At 43.9% G+C, this 15,711-nt stretch overlaps 1 protein-coding gene across 2 annotated transcripts in view; it reads left to right on the forward strand.

Annotated features, from left to right (window-relative positions):
* The first annotated feature begins 112 nt into the window (after positions 1-112).
* The window catches only part of ppp3cca (protein phosphatase 3, catalytic subunit, gamma isozyme, a), a 44,034-nt gene continuing 28,435 nt past the window's right edge, over positions 113-15,711 (forward strand). For both annotated transcript variants that reach the window (XM_029763403.1, XM_029763404.1), the window contains exons 1-3: positions 113-1,084; positions 9,444-9,641; positions 12,674-12,798. In XM_029763403.1, coding sequence (XP_029619263.1) covers positions 1,021-1,084; positions 9,444-9,641; positions 12,674-12,798 — 387 coding nt within the window. In that variant the 5' untranslated portion in view covers positions 113-1,020. The remainder of the gene's footprint in view (positions 1,085-9,443; positions 9,642-12,673; positions 12,799-15,711) is intronic.

Here is a 15,711-nt window from a genome sequence, read left to right on the forward strand (position 1 = left end):
AGTAGACTTTTACTGTGTGATGTTTACTTGAATCATTTTCTATTAAGCTATCTGTTACTCTTGTATGAGAATTGGGTACTTTTTACACCACTGCTCCCAGGATGCCAGCCTGGTTTAGGATCAGATAGGGCCAAGTAGTGGCATAGTGGTGTGGTTTTAATGGATGTAGGGTTAGTTGGTAGGCAATTTTCTTCCCTTTTGTCCGTCCTTTTGCCCTTCCCTTTTTGTGTCACAAAGTGTAATGAATTCATACTCCCGAACAGTAGGTGGAAACAAGGCAAGACAAAATCAATTAATAGGCAGGTCGTGACCGGCATCACACGCCAGTACAGTAGGTGGCGGTGTAAGCACTTCTCGATTGCGATCGGCCAACACAAATTTAAAGAAGAAGGCGCATCGATTTGACAAAAATGGTCTGCTCGAACGCGCCCTGTCTGTGTGGGCTGTCAGATTAGCTAGAGTTTAATCCGTTGGGTTACGACCAGAACGCTAGTTATACCTGGAACAGGGCTCAATAACCACGAGGAAACGCAGATTTGAAAGCGATAGATTAGTTACTCATTCATAAAATCTAAGTAATCCAAGCCATTTGATGCGATGTCTGAATAACGTTCAAATGGCTTGATAGCTAGTGATTTGTCAATCTGATAGACATCTAACGTTAACGTTAGTTAGCCAGCTAACAGTTAGTTAGCTAGTTTGCTCTTAAACTCTTAAAGTGGAAAATCGGATTTTCCACAAAATATTAAAGACTTTTGATACGCGGAACAAGCAGTCCCGGTGTTGATGGTCCACTTCAGTTTGTGACATTCTGACACGGACTAGCTAGCTAGCTTGTTAGCAATCGAGCATAGCTAGCTAGCTACTGTAGCTAATCAAATCAGTCTTTTCGGAAATAAAGCCAGTCTCTCTTCAGTCTCAACATAACGTCAAAACAGTGAAAGCAGCTAGCTAGTGCTAGAAGCTAGCTAGCTAGGTCATCGAGCTTGGTCCTGAGTTTTGAGGCAAGGCGAAACAATCATGTCTGGAAAAGACAAAGAGAAAGCCGGAGAAAAACAATCTACAACTGAGCGGCTCGTAAAAGGTGAGTTGATTTTGCAGGAGCTAGCTAGTTAGACTTCAATTTAACAGTCCATGGGTTAGACAGTTGGCTAGCTAACGTTAGGTAGTCAACAGGCACGACATATACAGAATGGACAGAGAGACAATTAATGTTACTCGCAATCAAAAAAGTTAGTTTGTCATAAGTTGTCTAGCTAACTAGCTTTTCTAATGTGTATAACCAGGGATGTGACGTCCTAATCCAAAAAACAAAATGCTTGTTTTTGTGACAGTCACCAATTACTCTGTGATGGGGTTACACTTGTGGTGGTAATTTTTAGGACCAGGTTTATAGCAGCCCTGCCATGAAGCTTGTGACCAGGACTCAGGGGGCCCCTGTGACGTTGGCTCTAAATCAGGGTTATTTAAACTTTTTCAGATCGAGACCCAAAATGTGAAATTGACTGTCGGCCTGTGACCTAAATTGTCTTCCAACAACCCAAATTAATAATAAATGGTGTGTGATTATAAATGTATTCTCATAACTCGTGACCCACCTCTCACATTCACAGGGCCAACTTTGGGTCCCGACCCAAAGTTTAAGAAACTACTCTAAATCACCTGGACATAGCTTTGTGGTTGCAGACAGACACTTTTTCCCATGTCTACTGACTCAGTCTGTGGTCAAGGAATGTGATGCAGGGTGTCATCATTAGGCAGGTTTCAGTGGGGCGGTCTAGATAGGCCTGTAATTTCTCATCATGAGGAATTGAGTGACTGTGTGCAGTGTGTCACACAAGCGTGACTAAGGGAGAGTGTGCTGTGAGAGGTTTGCTATTTCTGTGATTAGGCTGACAAGGGGGATTCCTGCACTCTGCTGTTGTGGCTCCCTGGGCAAGCAGAACCTCGTTAGCACTGCCTGGCCTGAACCGGTCTCTTCAGCCGAACCCGAGCCAGCTCCCGGGGAGACCCCCTCTATCAACCCAGCGCTACCAACCCATTCGGGGAGAGTGCTGGGTCTGCAGCAAGAGAATGCCCTGGCAGGGGATTGCAATTTGTATGCATGTCTGCTAGTAGGGAGAGGGTGAGTTAATTGCGGAAAGAATCTCCCCAGTGACGTGTACAACATGGTCTAGCTACCACAGGGTGTGAGAGAGTAGCGGGTGGGAGGAAGAGTGGAAGAAAAATCGGTTTGTTCGTACAGCCAGCCAGAAGCAGTGGGGGTCCCAACCTGGCAGTTTAACTGTACCAGGGCTCAGGAGAGACCTGGTGAGTAGGATGATACTGCTACTCCTCTGCTGGTGGTACTATCCACACGATTGATCTCACTCACTGCTAGATATGACTTAAAAGTTACTGAAACTGACACTTTGGATAGCCTACATTGTTGAAGAGATGGGATGTTGTGCAAGTGCTCTACTTGTATCACAATTGTAGCCCAGATGGAAAAGCAGAGATATTCATAATTCTTTCTTTATTGGTGAGTTCATATTTTGCACTCCACTTCATTCGTGTGAATTATGGGGAGCCTCAAATCAATCATTTGGTATGGGTAATTAAAAACTGAGTGTAGCCTTGGCAAGCGTTCTTGTCTGAACGGGAGCGGCCCAGTTGGGTCCTGTGCAGTGCAGAGCATGTGATGTCACTGACTAAGTGCCAGAGATGACCACAACTCTGTAATTAATTCATTTGGAACAGGCATTCAGTGATTAGGGCAATTTGGATGGGAGGGACCTTCCCACAGCACCCTGGGCCACATCCACTGCCCTGATTCTGTAGCCTAATCATTCAGTGTGCCATTGCCCCCTTTTGTGAGTATTTGATTATATAATAGACAGACAGACTATAATAGACAGACCAAATCTGAAACAAGTTTATCAGAATTCAGTGTTTCCACTATATGCATTTAGCAGCGGTGCACCGCGGCTGCTAAATCATTGCTACCACAATACTTTTTTGTTGTTCTTGTAGTTGATGTATTCATATTCCACAGGAAGATCCAATCCCCCCCAACTGCCGCTGCGGCTGAAAAGAAATCCTAGGGGAAACACTGAGAATTAAATAAATATTGTTTGTTTGGTTAAGATGTAGGCCTACTTCATTAGATTCAAGACTCGTTTGTTATGAAGCAGAGGCTATTGAACATCCATGCTAATTAGTAAATTAATCTGAAGGAAAGATGAATTTACAGTGTACTGTTAGGGTTGGGGGGTGTCCAGATTTGTATACTGTCATACAGTTTCTGTACCATACCAGGTATATGGTATTACCGGAAGTGCACAGTAGGGGCGCTATAGCCCCTTCCCCCAAATACAAAATATGTATTTATTTTGTTACTCACATAACAATTTGGGCAACAGGGATCTTGATCCAGGAGGGGATTGATTGTCTCTGCTGTAACCAAGAAGCTTGATCTTGACATCTAACCACTTAGTTAGCAAGTTAGCAAACCAAATGCATAGCTGGAGCCCTGAGCTGGATATCATTTATTTGACATCTTCGAATTCTTATAGTTATAAGCAGTAGTGTACCACGCAGCTCCTGCAATGTGTAATTTAACGGTATTGAAAATGATATCCTGGTATAAACTGTATATTGCCCAAGCCTAGTGTATGTCTATCTTAACCTATCATTTTGTTTCCAAAGTCCTGGTCCTCCTGACCAGTAGCAGTTTGACTTTCACCACTACTGCAGACTGAGATCATGCGCGGGTGACCCTAGAATACATGACTGATCTATGCGACGTTTGTTCCAACTGCCTTGCTCCAGTCAGTTTCACTGAGATGGTGGTGTTGATCCCTATATCTGGCCAGTAGGCCTAGCCCTTGACATATGGTTGCCACTGCCTGCCTTTGCCCCTCACCGAGTATCCATCCATCCATCCATATTTTCTTGGATCCTTGGGGCCAGGGTCTTGCCTCCAGTGGGGCTAGCTTGCTAGGCTACCAAATAAACAGACTCTGACCCTGTAATAATAGGCTAATAGAGGCTTTTCCCTAATCTCTTCTTAACGCTCGTACCCAGCTTACAGTTCCTTTCGCGTCCTGCCTCGTAGGCCCAGGAGCGCTTACGTTTATTTATACCACACTTGTCAGAGCATGACAGCTTGTCCTGATCATAGGGTGAGTTGGAGTTCACTGTGTGTGCTGCTGTAGCAATCCTACTGCAGACTGGCCGTCCGATCCTATGCAAGCCCATCACGTTTTCGCTGCACACCAAAACAAGGCTGCAGAGTATAAGGTTCTGGTCATAAGTAGTGCGTGAATAGGTTGGACTTGCGTTTGACTGATGGTTGCTCCAAAATAAGGATGCACATTTCGGTCAACTAACCGACTCTCATTAACCGGTTAACAAACTGTAAAATTTGTTCCAAACAGTAAAATGATGTGACCAACAGAGCATCATATACCGAACACAAGTTTTTCATTAAGAGCTTAATTGAAAAATGCAAAAATAGCAAGCCTATCATCTCACAGCCATGAACATGCAACTCCTGTAATGAAGCAGCCAATGTAAAACATTCTTAAAAGGGCTCCTGATGCAAGCGGTTCCTTGTGTGACCAATGAAAATCTCAGGTTGAAACTTACAATGTGTTGTTATTATGACTATGATTGTGCCTTTGGCTTCTGGACAAATAAATAATGTTGATATGAAAACAGGGATAGACACAATTTTTTAACACACTTTGCTGTAGGCTGCTGTTTACTAGTTAACAAAAAATTGTGTATGTCATAAAATATATTCATCCCACCCAGTATTGTAATCAAAACTTACCAGAAAGCATGTAGTCTTTGGCTCAGACTGTAGTAGTATGGGCTCAATAGCATCTCATTGGTGTGCAAGATCTTGAGAATCATCTGCACATGTGATGGAAGTGCACTGTGCATGTAGAGGGTTGCAATTCCATTGAATTGGGGATATTTTAACCAAAATATGCCACAAGACCTAGAATTGCCTTGTGTATCCCACAAAAAAGGTTCACTTTTGGGGCGGCAGGTAGCCTAGTGGTTAGAGCGTTGGGCCAGTAACCAAAAGGTTGCTAGATCGAATCCCTGAGCTGACAAGGTAGAAATCTGTCGTTCTGCCCCTGAACAAGGCAGTTAACCCACTGTTCCTAGGCTGTCGTTGTAAATAAGAATTTGTTCTTAACTGACTAGTTAAATAATAGCTTATTTTTTATTTAACCAACTTTTTTGATGATTTTAAGTAAAAATTTCCCAAATTCAGACCTTTTGCAACCCTGATTGTACGCAAGGAACATTTTTATTTATTGTATTTTTTTGTACGCAAGGAACATTTTGTTTTATTTATTGTATTTTTTTAGCCTAGATTTATTTATTTAACCTTTTTAACTAGTTAAACAGAACAGTTTTTTTTTACCATAGAGAATCAGAAAAGAATGTAGACTACTCTGCCTATTGTCTTTCATATTCAAGCCTGTCTCTAAATACAACACTGCCCCTTTAAGGCTCTCTTGGAGGATGGTTGGCCACCCTTGGTAGCCTATACAATATTACAATTGCAACCGAATACTTCGTCTTTAAAATAATTCCCTCCAGGGCTCGATATTAAGGTTGTTTTTTATAGTTGGATTTTGGCTAGGCTACTTTAAGACATGCCTCATAATATGAACTAAAACATTCAGGTTTCAAACGATTAAGGAGGCTATATGTTTTCAAAATGCATACTGCCTCCAGTTTAGATTACAAGGTGCTGACACACTTATAGTCCTACCGTTTTGCCTATGCACTCTAATGGAGGACACCTTTCAATTAGTAGTTGAGAAATAAAAATGTTGCCATAGAAAGCTGGAATCCTCTTTTTAACCTCTATGGGACCGGCGGGACGAATTCGTCCCACCTACGTAACAGCCAGTTGAATCCAGTGGCGCGATTTTTAAAATGTTTGAAATACTATTACTTCAATTTCTCAAACATATGACTATTTTACAGCTATTTAAAGACAAGACTCTCGTTAATCTAACCACACTGTCCGATTTCAAAAAGGCTTTACAACGAAAGCAAAACATTAGATTGTCAGGAGAGTGCCCAGCCAGAAATAATCAGACACCCATTTTTCAAGCTAGCATATAATGTCACAAAAACCCAAACCACAGCTAAATGCAGCACTAACCTTTTATGATCTTCATCAGATGACACCCCTAGGACATTATGTTATACAATACATGCATGTCTGTTCAATCAAGTTCATATTTATATCAAAAACCAGCTTTTTACATTAGCATGTGACGTTCAGAAAAAGCATACCCCCCGCAAACTTCCGGGGAATTTACTAACAATTTGCTAAATTACTCACGATAAACGTTCACAAAAAGCATAACAATTATTTTAAGAATTATAGATACATTACTCCTCTATGCACTCGATATGTCCTATTTTTAAAATAGCTTTTCGCATGAAGCACATTTTGCAATATTCTAAGTACATAGCCCAGCCATCACGGGCTAGCTATTTAGACACCCGGCAAGTTTAGCCTTCACCAAAATCACATTTCCTATAAGAAAAATGGTCTTACCTTTCCTGTTCTTCGTCAGAATGCACTCCCAGGACTTCTACTTCAATAACAAATGTAGGTTTGGTCCCAAATAATCCATCGTTATATCCAAACAGCGGCGTTTTGTTCGTGCGTTCTAGACACTATCAGAATGCTAAATCACGGTCGTGCGCATGGCGCAGAATGTGACAAAAAATTTCTAAATATACCATTACCGTACTTCGAAGCATGTCAACCGCTGTTTAAAATCAATTTTTATGCAATTTATCTCGTAGAAAAGCGATAATATTCCGACCGGGAATCTGCAATTAGCTAAACAGCCGAAGGTAAATACTCCACGGGGTCGAATCGCGCACGCGCCTAATTCTATTGTCCTCTGATGCGACACTTGGAAAAGGGGATTCTGTGTTTCAGCCTGAGGCTGCCTCGTCATCGTTCAGGTTTTTCCCGGGTTCTGAGAGCCTATTGGAGCCCTAGGAATTGTCACGTTACAGCTAAGATCCTGACTCTTCAATAAACAGAAGCAAGAACAACAACACCTTGTCAGACAGGGTACTTCCTGCATGAAACCTTCTCAGGTTTTTGCCTGCCATAGGAGTTCTGTTATACTCACAGACACCATTCAAACAGTTTTAGAAACTTTAGGGTGTTTTCTATCCAAAGCTGAACAATAATATGCATATTCTAGCTTCTGAGTTGGTGTAGGAGGCAGTTAAAAATTGGCACATATTTTTTCCAAAATTCTCAATGCTGCCCCCTAGCCCGTAGAGGTTAATCGTGGCCATAAACTCGCGATTGCATTTTGAATTGTTGCACAGTGATTTGGCTTATAAGAACACTTCACTCCAGGAGCTGCAGCTTTTGCGATGTCCGACAGGTAATATTCCGCTCCTCAAACGTAGATTTATATCCTGTGTGCATGTGATTTAAATAAGATGCGTAGCGTCTACCTAAAAATGCACGTGTCAATTTAATTCCACTAAATCATGCAAATTAACCTTTAGACTGATAAGCATAACCTGTCAAATGTATTTCCGGCAGCTAACCGATTAACTGTTAACGTTAACATCCCTCAATGATGTCAATGACGCTGGTGAAGAAAAGAAGCATGGTAATTTGTTTCAGCATGACAAACGGTGTTTGTCTCAGACAGAAAATATTATCAATTGATTCTGCTGCCGGCACATCGCACAAGTCAACCTCCCCACTCATCTCGCCAGACCAGCGCCAACCTCCTGGAAGCCTGAGATGAATGGTAGTAGGTTATAATGCATTAGGCTACCTCTGTTCCTCTGCACAGTCAGGTGCCATCGAGCTGATTAAACACACCCACACAAAAGCTAATTAGAGCTCACTCATATTCCAGCCTCTGGTTTATGTCGCTTTCATGATCATCCTTGATGTTCTGTAAAGTGTTATAAGCAGAGCCATGTGGAGACTCTTCTCAGGCATCAACTCTTTCCATGGAGGTCCTATTGTCTGGGGGTTTTGGGTTCTTTCTTTCAATTAAGCTCTAGACAAACAGGTGTGGGCAGTTCCTTACTAAGTAGTGCCTTATATTCATCGATCAAGTACAAGGGAGGAGCGAAAACCCGCAGACTCTTGGCCCACCGTGGAATGAGTTTGACACCTGAAGTGACCATGATATGGATGTTTTTTTTAATGACAGTTTGATTAGTTTGGCATTGCTGGGCTTCTTTAGAAAACAAAGACCAGTGTTCTTGTAGTAGAAGACAGTTACTGTGTAGCTCTGTGAAAGGTTATAGGTCAATTTACCTAATCTTTCAAACCAGGACAGAGGGAAGGCTAGGCCCTACCTGCCAAACTGGATATGGCCTGCCTCATTATTCAGATGCTAAATGCCTCATCCTATCGGTCTGTCTGCTGATTTGCATTGGAACAGTCCTTTCCTGTTTAACGATTGGAGGTTGTTGCCCCATGTAATCCAACTGCCAACCCATCCATTCCACACCAAGTCTATATTATAACCTACAACTAAAAACAACAATTGTCATATTTTCTAATTGCTTGCCTGCGTAGCTACTTGCTACACAATTTAGCCTAGTTTCTGAACAAAAAAGAGGAACATTTTATTTTTCATTTGACAACAGAGTCCAGTAGCTAAAACATTATCAAATGTCTTATGCCATGGAAACCTTTTGCACTCTGTAAGGGATTGTGAGACTGTAGAACAGATTAGTGACCAGGCTAGGCGGTTCATGTGAGGTGAGCCGGGATGGATTGGTGCTCGGCGTCTGAGACCTTGCATGGCTGCATTATTATAGCGTAGCCTCTTCATCAATAAGAGTCCTCTTGTGACCATAAGTTCATCACTCTCTCTAAATGTCTACCTCTCCTGATAACACCTCAGTGGGAATGACATTTGATACAGTGATTGACTAGCCTACCAGGGATGCTGCCGTCCGCTGCACTAGTATATTGACTGGGTGGACACTGGAAGCAGATGGGGAAACACTTCCCATCAGTTTGTTTCAAATTATTACTGGATGGCTTAATATTGTTTCATTGCCTAAGATCTGGGTTCTCATTCTATTTCTCTAGGCTAACTTAAAGCCTAGATTATTCATTTGTGCTGGCAAACCACATACAATCTGTAGTACACTAATAGTGGACATAATGCATTGTAGATTGCTGCACTCATTTAAGTATTGAATCTAAATGCAAGTGGATCTAGGTTGCATCCCAAATTGCACACTATTCCCTATAGTGCACTACTTTTGACCAGGGTCCCATCCTAAATGGCATTCTTTAGCCTATGTAGTACACTACTTATGACCAAAGCCCTGGTCAAAAGCAGTGTACTAAATAGTAATGCCTTTTGGTACTCATCCATAATACCTGTTTGGCCCTCTGTTCCCCTGTCCAGCTGTGCCATACCCTCCACAGCAGCGTCTGTCTATGAAGGAGCTGTTTGAGGATGGCAAGCCCAACCCAGAGACCCTCCGAACCCACCTGGTGAAGGAGGGCCGGCTGGAGGAGGAAGTGGCCCTCCGGATCATCAACGACGGAGCCAACATTCTGCGACAGGAGAAATGCATGCTGGAGGTAGAGGCACCCATCACAGGTAAGAGAAGTAGAGTACTTTATTGATCTGTTTGAGACAGAAATGTTTCTACTGCACAACTCCTCCGATATAAACACAGACGCGCATTAGGTTGGAGAGAAGGAACTTGGTCACCTTTTTTGTTACTGTACACTGAGTGTACAAAACATTAGGAACACCTTCCTAATATTGAGTTTCACCCCATTTTGCCCTCAGAACAGCCTCAATTCATTGGGGCATAGGCTACAAGGTGTCAAGAGTTCAACAAGGATGCTGGCCCATGTTGACTCCAATGCTTCCCACAGTTGTCAAGTTGGCTGGATGTCCTTTAAGGGGTGGACCGTTCTTGATACACATGGGGAAACTGTTGCGTGTGAAAAACCCAGCGGCTTTGCAGTTCTTGACACACTCAAACCTTTGCGTCTGGCACCTACTACCATACCCCGTTCAAAGCACTTAAATCTTTTGTCTTGCCCATTCACTCTGAGGCGTGTCTAGACTTCACTGTTCATGCAGCTTTAGAATTCTGATCATAGAGTTCTGATCATGGAATTCCAAACCCTTAATGCATCTACACCTACATTTAAATGTGTCTAACGTGTCCACATTGTGTCTGGATTACCTTTTCCAGTGCAATATGCATTCTACAAACAGTGGAATAGGCAAAATATGAAAACACCAACTGATGGCTGTAGCTAGCTAGCAATCAACGCTAAAGGGATTGAAAACGGGTTAACATAACTAATTTTTTTTCTAAATTTTAGCTAGCTGGCTAGCATTTGAGGCCAGCAAACACTTTCCTCACACACTTGGAACGTATTTCCTCCAACGTTATAATGAAAAGGTGCCTCCCGGTCCCAAAACACAAGTTTTCTGGAGTCTTCTGGGAGGAGTGCTGATGACATCACCCACTGTATGCGCTTTTGGTGGACTTATTGCGCCCAGACTGAGAAATCCGCACACAATGCCCCCCTTTTATTTAGTTTTACTTTTACCACTTTTTCTCCCCAATTTCGTGCTATGTAATTGGTAGTTAGTCTTGTCTCATCGCTGCAACTCCCATATGGACTCGGGAGAGGCGGCGGTTTAGAGCCGTGTGTCAACCCAGCCAAGCCGCAATGCTTCTTGAGACAATGCCCGCTTAACCCAGAAGCCAGCCCCACCAATGTGTCGGAGGAAACACCATACACCTGGTGACCGTGTCAGTGTGCATTGCGCCCGGCCCGCCATAGGAGTCACTAGAGTGCAAATGGGACAAGCACATCCCTGCCGGCCAAACCCTCCCCTAACCCGGACAACGCTTGGCCAATTGTGCGCCGCCCCATGGGTCTCCTGGTCGCGGCCGGATGCGACAGAGCCTGGATTTGAACCAGAATCTCTAGTGGCACAGCTAGCACTGCGATGCAGTGCCTAAGACCACCACGCCACTCGGAAGGCCCCTACACAATGCCTCCCCTGACCACCTGAAATGGTCAGCCAGATCTGAACACAATCAGACCACGAAGTGACTTTTGTGCCTCTAGACCTGTCTTTTCAATGCAATCTCCGTATTCTGATAACAGAAGTCAGATGCAAGTGTCAAGTGTAGGCGCGGCCTGAATTGCACACATACACAATCCATGTCTCAAGGCTTAAAAGTATTTTATTAACCTGTCTTCATCTACACTGAGTGAAGTCGATTTTAACAGGTGACATCAATAAGGGATCATAGATTTCACCTGGTCAGTCTGTCATGGAAAGAGCATGGAAAGTTTATAATGTTTTGTACACTCAGTGTATGTGCCTGGCTGTTGACTTGAAGCACCCTTTCAATGTTTTACGCAAAAAGAAAATTGAGTACATTCCCTCCCTTTATCTGAGGAGGAACTTACCTGCTGCTACAATGGCTGTCATTCACCCAGCCTCCACTAACTCTACTTCAAACGGATCTTATGCAAATAGTCACATTTAGCCTGTCATTAGGTCTAGTTGTGTTTAGCTTGTGAAGCCTGACCTTTTGGAATTTGTCTAAAGCAACATCCGGGTTTAGGAAGTTAGTTTTAAACCCCAGGTCTTATGGATTTAGGTTACATCGTATACGTTCTATGGATTTGAATAGTACACACATTAGTGCCTTCTCGTAGCCTGGTGGAACCAGTCTGATTCCTCCATTCTGTTTTACTGCACGTATCAAGTGAAATAGAATGGTGAGAACACAGGGATCAGGTTGCTTCCACCAGGCTAGATTACTTCCTCTGGCCTAGACATGCTGAGTGAGGATGATGCATGCACCTCTCTCTCTCTTAGACAGACGGACAGACAGACCGATGGACAGACAGTCAGTGCCATGGAATAGTGCCCAAACAGGCCCAGAGTAAACACAGCACTGGGCTGGGCAGTATGCTCTGGTGCCACACCGCTGTTTAATGCATCTGTTGACAGAAGGTGTATTGGAGTGGAGTAGACCCGTTTTACTGGCCATAGTTCTGAGCTCTATTTCACACAGCTGTCCTTACCGTCCTGATCCAGCTTCAGGACATATCAGAGTCCAAAACGTGTACGTGTACACACAGCAGTGCTCTAGGTTAGAATATTGGACCTTTTAACTTTCATACCTTTCAAATTCTCAGCACGGCTCAGGCAATTTCTCCAAATGTTAACACATCCAGATGAATAGAGGAAGAGTATTGTGGAGAGGTGCGCGTTTGGCCTGTGCTTCCCCCTCGGATGGTGGTCTCAGAGCCATGTACCTATGTCACAATGGGACGCTGGACTCTGAATTACACTTTAATCTTTCTATTGAAGGCTTTTTCTTCTGACTCCCTTCAGGGTTATTCAAGATGTTTTTGTATTACAGAGAAATAATGGAGGAAAACATATTGATTTAATATAGACCTACATTTATTCCCTGTAATTCACATTTTTACATGAATAGTTGACTACTTCATAGACTGAATGAGGCTACTCTCCCAAATTACTGTCAAACTATTGTCATAGGACCATGCCTCTCCTGTATTAGAGGATAATAACCTATTATGTTTCCTTCCCTAACAGTGTTGTTTGTTTGTCCTCAGTGTGTGGAGATGTCCACGGACAGTTCTTTGACCTAATGAAGCTGTTTGAAGTTGGTGGCTTGCCCAGCAACACGCGCTATCTCTTCCTCGGAGACTACGTAGATCGAGGCTACTTCAGTATTGAAGTGAGTTTACCCTACTGCCCCAATTCCCTCTATCCTTAAGTCTACCAATGAAAAAGGAGAATTTAAATTTGGTTGGGGGGGGGGGGGAATAAATAGCTGGGAGTCATTGGGGGATCAGGGTTGGCGACTGCCTGGTGAGTATTAGAGACCACTCAAAATGAGAGGGCAAAAGCAATTGGCCCTATTTTAAATCCTGCAGCAGGAGGAAATTCCCTGTCTTGAGTTTGAAGGCGAGCAGTGCGGCGGAGGCATTTAACATTGTAATGGTCGTCTGGCCCTGCTGGACTGGTGTGCCATGTTTAATTAAAAGGTTGACTCAGTGAAATGTTGTCACGAGCAGTATTGCAGATATTGAGATGAGCATAATGCACGAGATGCTCTCTCTCAGGCCCAGGGAGGGACGGACACCCGCTCTGCTCTCACAAAGCAGTATGTCATGTCTGACATTGCTTAGGGCCAAGTTGGCTAAGTCTTTTGTTACATCACATAGTCAAAACCTTAATTTTATCTGCCATCTCGGTTTATGGTCATAAGTCTGGGGTTCCCCACAAGGCAAAGCATGTGAATTGGGGTCAGTGTCCCCTACTTCAGCTAGATTAATCTGGGTGAACGTGTGTAGACCACAGAAACAGCCTGGATTCTATTTCTATGGTGTAGCCTAAGTTGTTTTCTTCCAAGTAGGGATGATTACGTGTCTGTCTTTCTGTGCGAAGAGACTGGCTGTCTCATGCTAGCTAAGTCTAAGGCCCTTTGCTGCCTTCATGCCAGCCTCTCACTCAGCCATCTGTCTCTGTATAATGTCTGCTAGACACACAGAGATGGCCCCGCCAAGCCCTCTTCAGACCATACTGCCTTAAACACAGCCGCGAGAGAGATTTCTTTAACAGTCATTGTCGTCATCATGGACATGTCAAATGGGTTCTCAGTCTGCTGCTTTCCTGTGCTTTCTGAATGGTCATCATGGTTACTGCATGATTTAGTTTGAAATGTGAGTGGGAAATGAACATCTCAGTCTAGGAGCCAGTGTCATGTAAAGTGGATGGAAGCATTTTCACTTTTGCGTAGCTGGAGAGCATTTAAATAACGAATTTTACAGCCAGTAATAAGAAGAGCAGCGTGTGGAGGATTTTAGCCCTAAAGTGGTACGAGACAGAGTGGAAACCTGGATCCACACAGCAGAGTGGATTGGTCCACAGGCTACAGAGCTGGGCTGGGCTAGCTGGGTTTTGAACTAGGGCTGTGAGGGGGTTAAACTGAAGAGGCCATAGGGCCTGGTCGGCTAACTGGGCCAAGCATCAATCGGCTCGGTCTGTGGTTGTGGAGGTCTTTTGATGGGAGGTGGTGGGTGAAATGTCACAGATGAAAAGGTGTCGGTGAAAGAGAATAGGGAATGACAGGTAGAGTCAAACACTGAGGGAGCTTTCCAGATAGGTGACTCCTGGGGCATTGAACTATTCTGTCTGAAATCTTGTCCTCTCCCTCATAACCCAGGCAGGTGACACCTCTGGAAGCACAATGGAGGGATGTGCTTGTACAAATCAAGGCTCATTCCACTTCCAAAATGTCAGAAACACTTAGCTAGCGTGTAGTCAAGCATGCAGTGTTTATTGTTCACTTGATTCTCACTTTACACCCTGGAAACCAGTGGCAAGGGTTACTCAATGGACTATCCTGGTTAAATAAATACTAATGAAATGACTCCATGTGCTCTCTGTTACACATCCTATATAGGTTAGTAATGATGACTTACTGTGCCTTAGTGTAGGGGTAAGGAGGAGGGTACTGTCAGTGCCTTGCTCTCCTAGAAGGACTGGCAGAAAGAGGCTGTGCTGCATAGATTAAACCAGTGTGTTAACTAGGCCAGTAATGAGATTTACCATTGGTCGAAGGCCAAGGGTGGACGAAAGGGGACCGACGCACAGCTCAATGAATGTGTAGGTGGTACCGTTCAAAATGTCATGCTATTTCCTAATGTAGTGCACTACTTTTGACAAGTGCTCATAGGGCCCTGGTCAATATTTGTGCACTACATGGGGAAAGTGGCGCAGTGGTCTAAGACTGCATCTCAGTGCTAGAGGCGTCACTACAGGCAACCTGGTTCGAATCCAGGCTGTATCACAACCGGCCGTGATTGGGAGTCCCATATGGCAGCGCACAATTGGCCCAGCGTCATCTGAGTTTGGCCGGTGTAGGCCATCATTGTAAATAAGAATTTGTTCTTAACGGACTTGCCTAGTTAAATAAATGTAAAAAAAATTAAATAGGGTGCCATTTGGGACGTACAATGTGAGATCTATCTACCCCACTGAATTCATCTCCATCCACCTCAGTATAATCCTCCCAATGGAACTCTGAATGGAAGCAGCCAGGCACTTTGGCCCTATCCCCCAGCCAATGCCTCCTCTGTACACCCAGATTTTTGATTCAACGGAGCTGGGCTCAGAAACCTGTGTATTCCAGTTCCCTATGATGGCCAAGCACACAGAGCCACTCTGGAATCACACATAAAGAAGGATAGGCTGTACAAGGAAAGGGGATCTCAATGCAGTTACCTTGGTAACAGAAAGATTGACTTTATCCTCTCACAGAAAGTAGGTAGCATTACCATTTCAGGCTGGCGATTTGCTCGGGTGTCTAAATTGAGCATGTGTGAGCAATCCATTTTATTCTTTGCCTCTACGTCTCCTTTCTTCCTCTTTGATACAGGAAAGTGCTCTCACCTATGGACCCCCCCCCCCCCCCAGACAGCACACGTCTAGCTCAGGCTCAGGTGAAGTGTGTGTCGACTGTTGAGGCGAGGGAGGTAGCAGCCACTCATGTCTGACACACAATGTGCTGTTCTGCTGCCTTTGTCTGCCTCCCCCGCTCAGCTCAGCTCAAGGCTCCAACAGGCAGGCTGGCTGAAAGAGGGAG

Source organism: Salmo trutta, chromosome 9 (assembly GCF_901001165.1).
Source record: "Salmo trutta chromosome 9, fSalTru1.1, whole genome shotgun sequence".
Lineage (NCBI taxonomy): Eukaryota > Metazoa > Chordata > Actinopteri > Salmoniformes > Salmonidae > Salmo > Salmo trutta.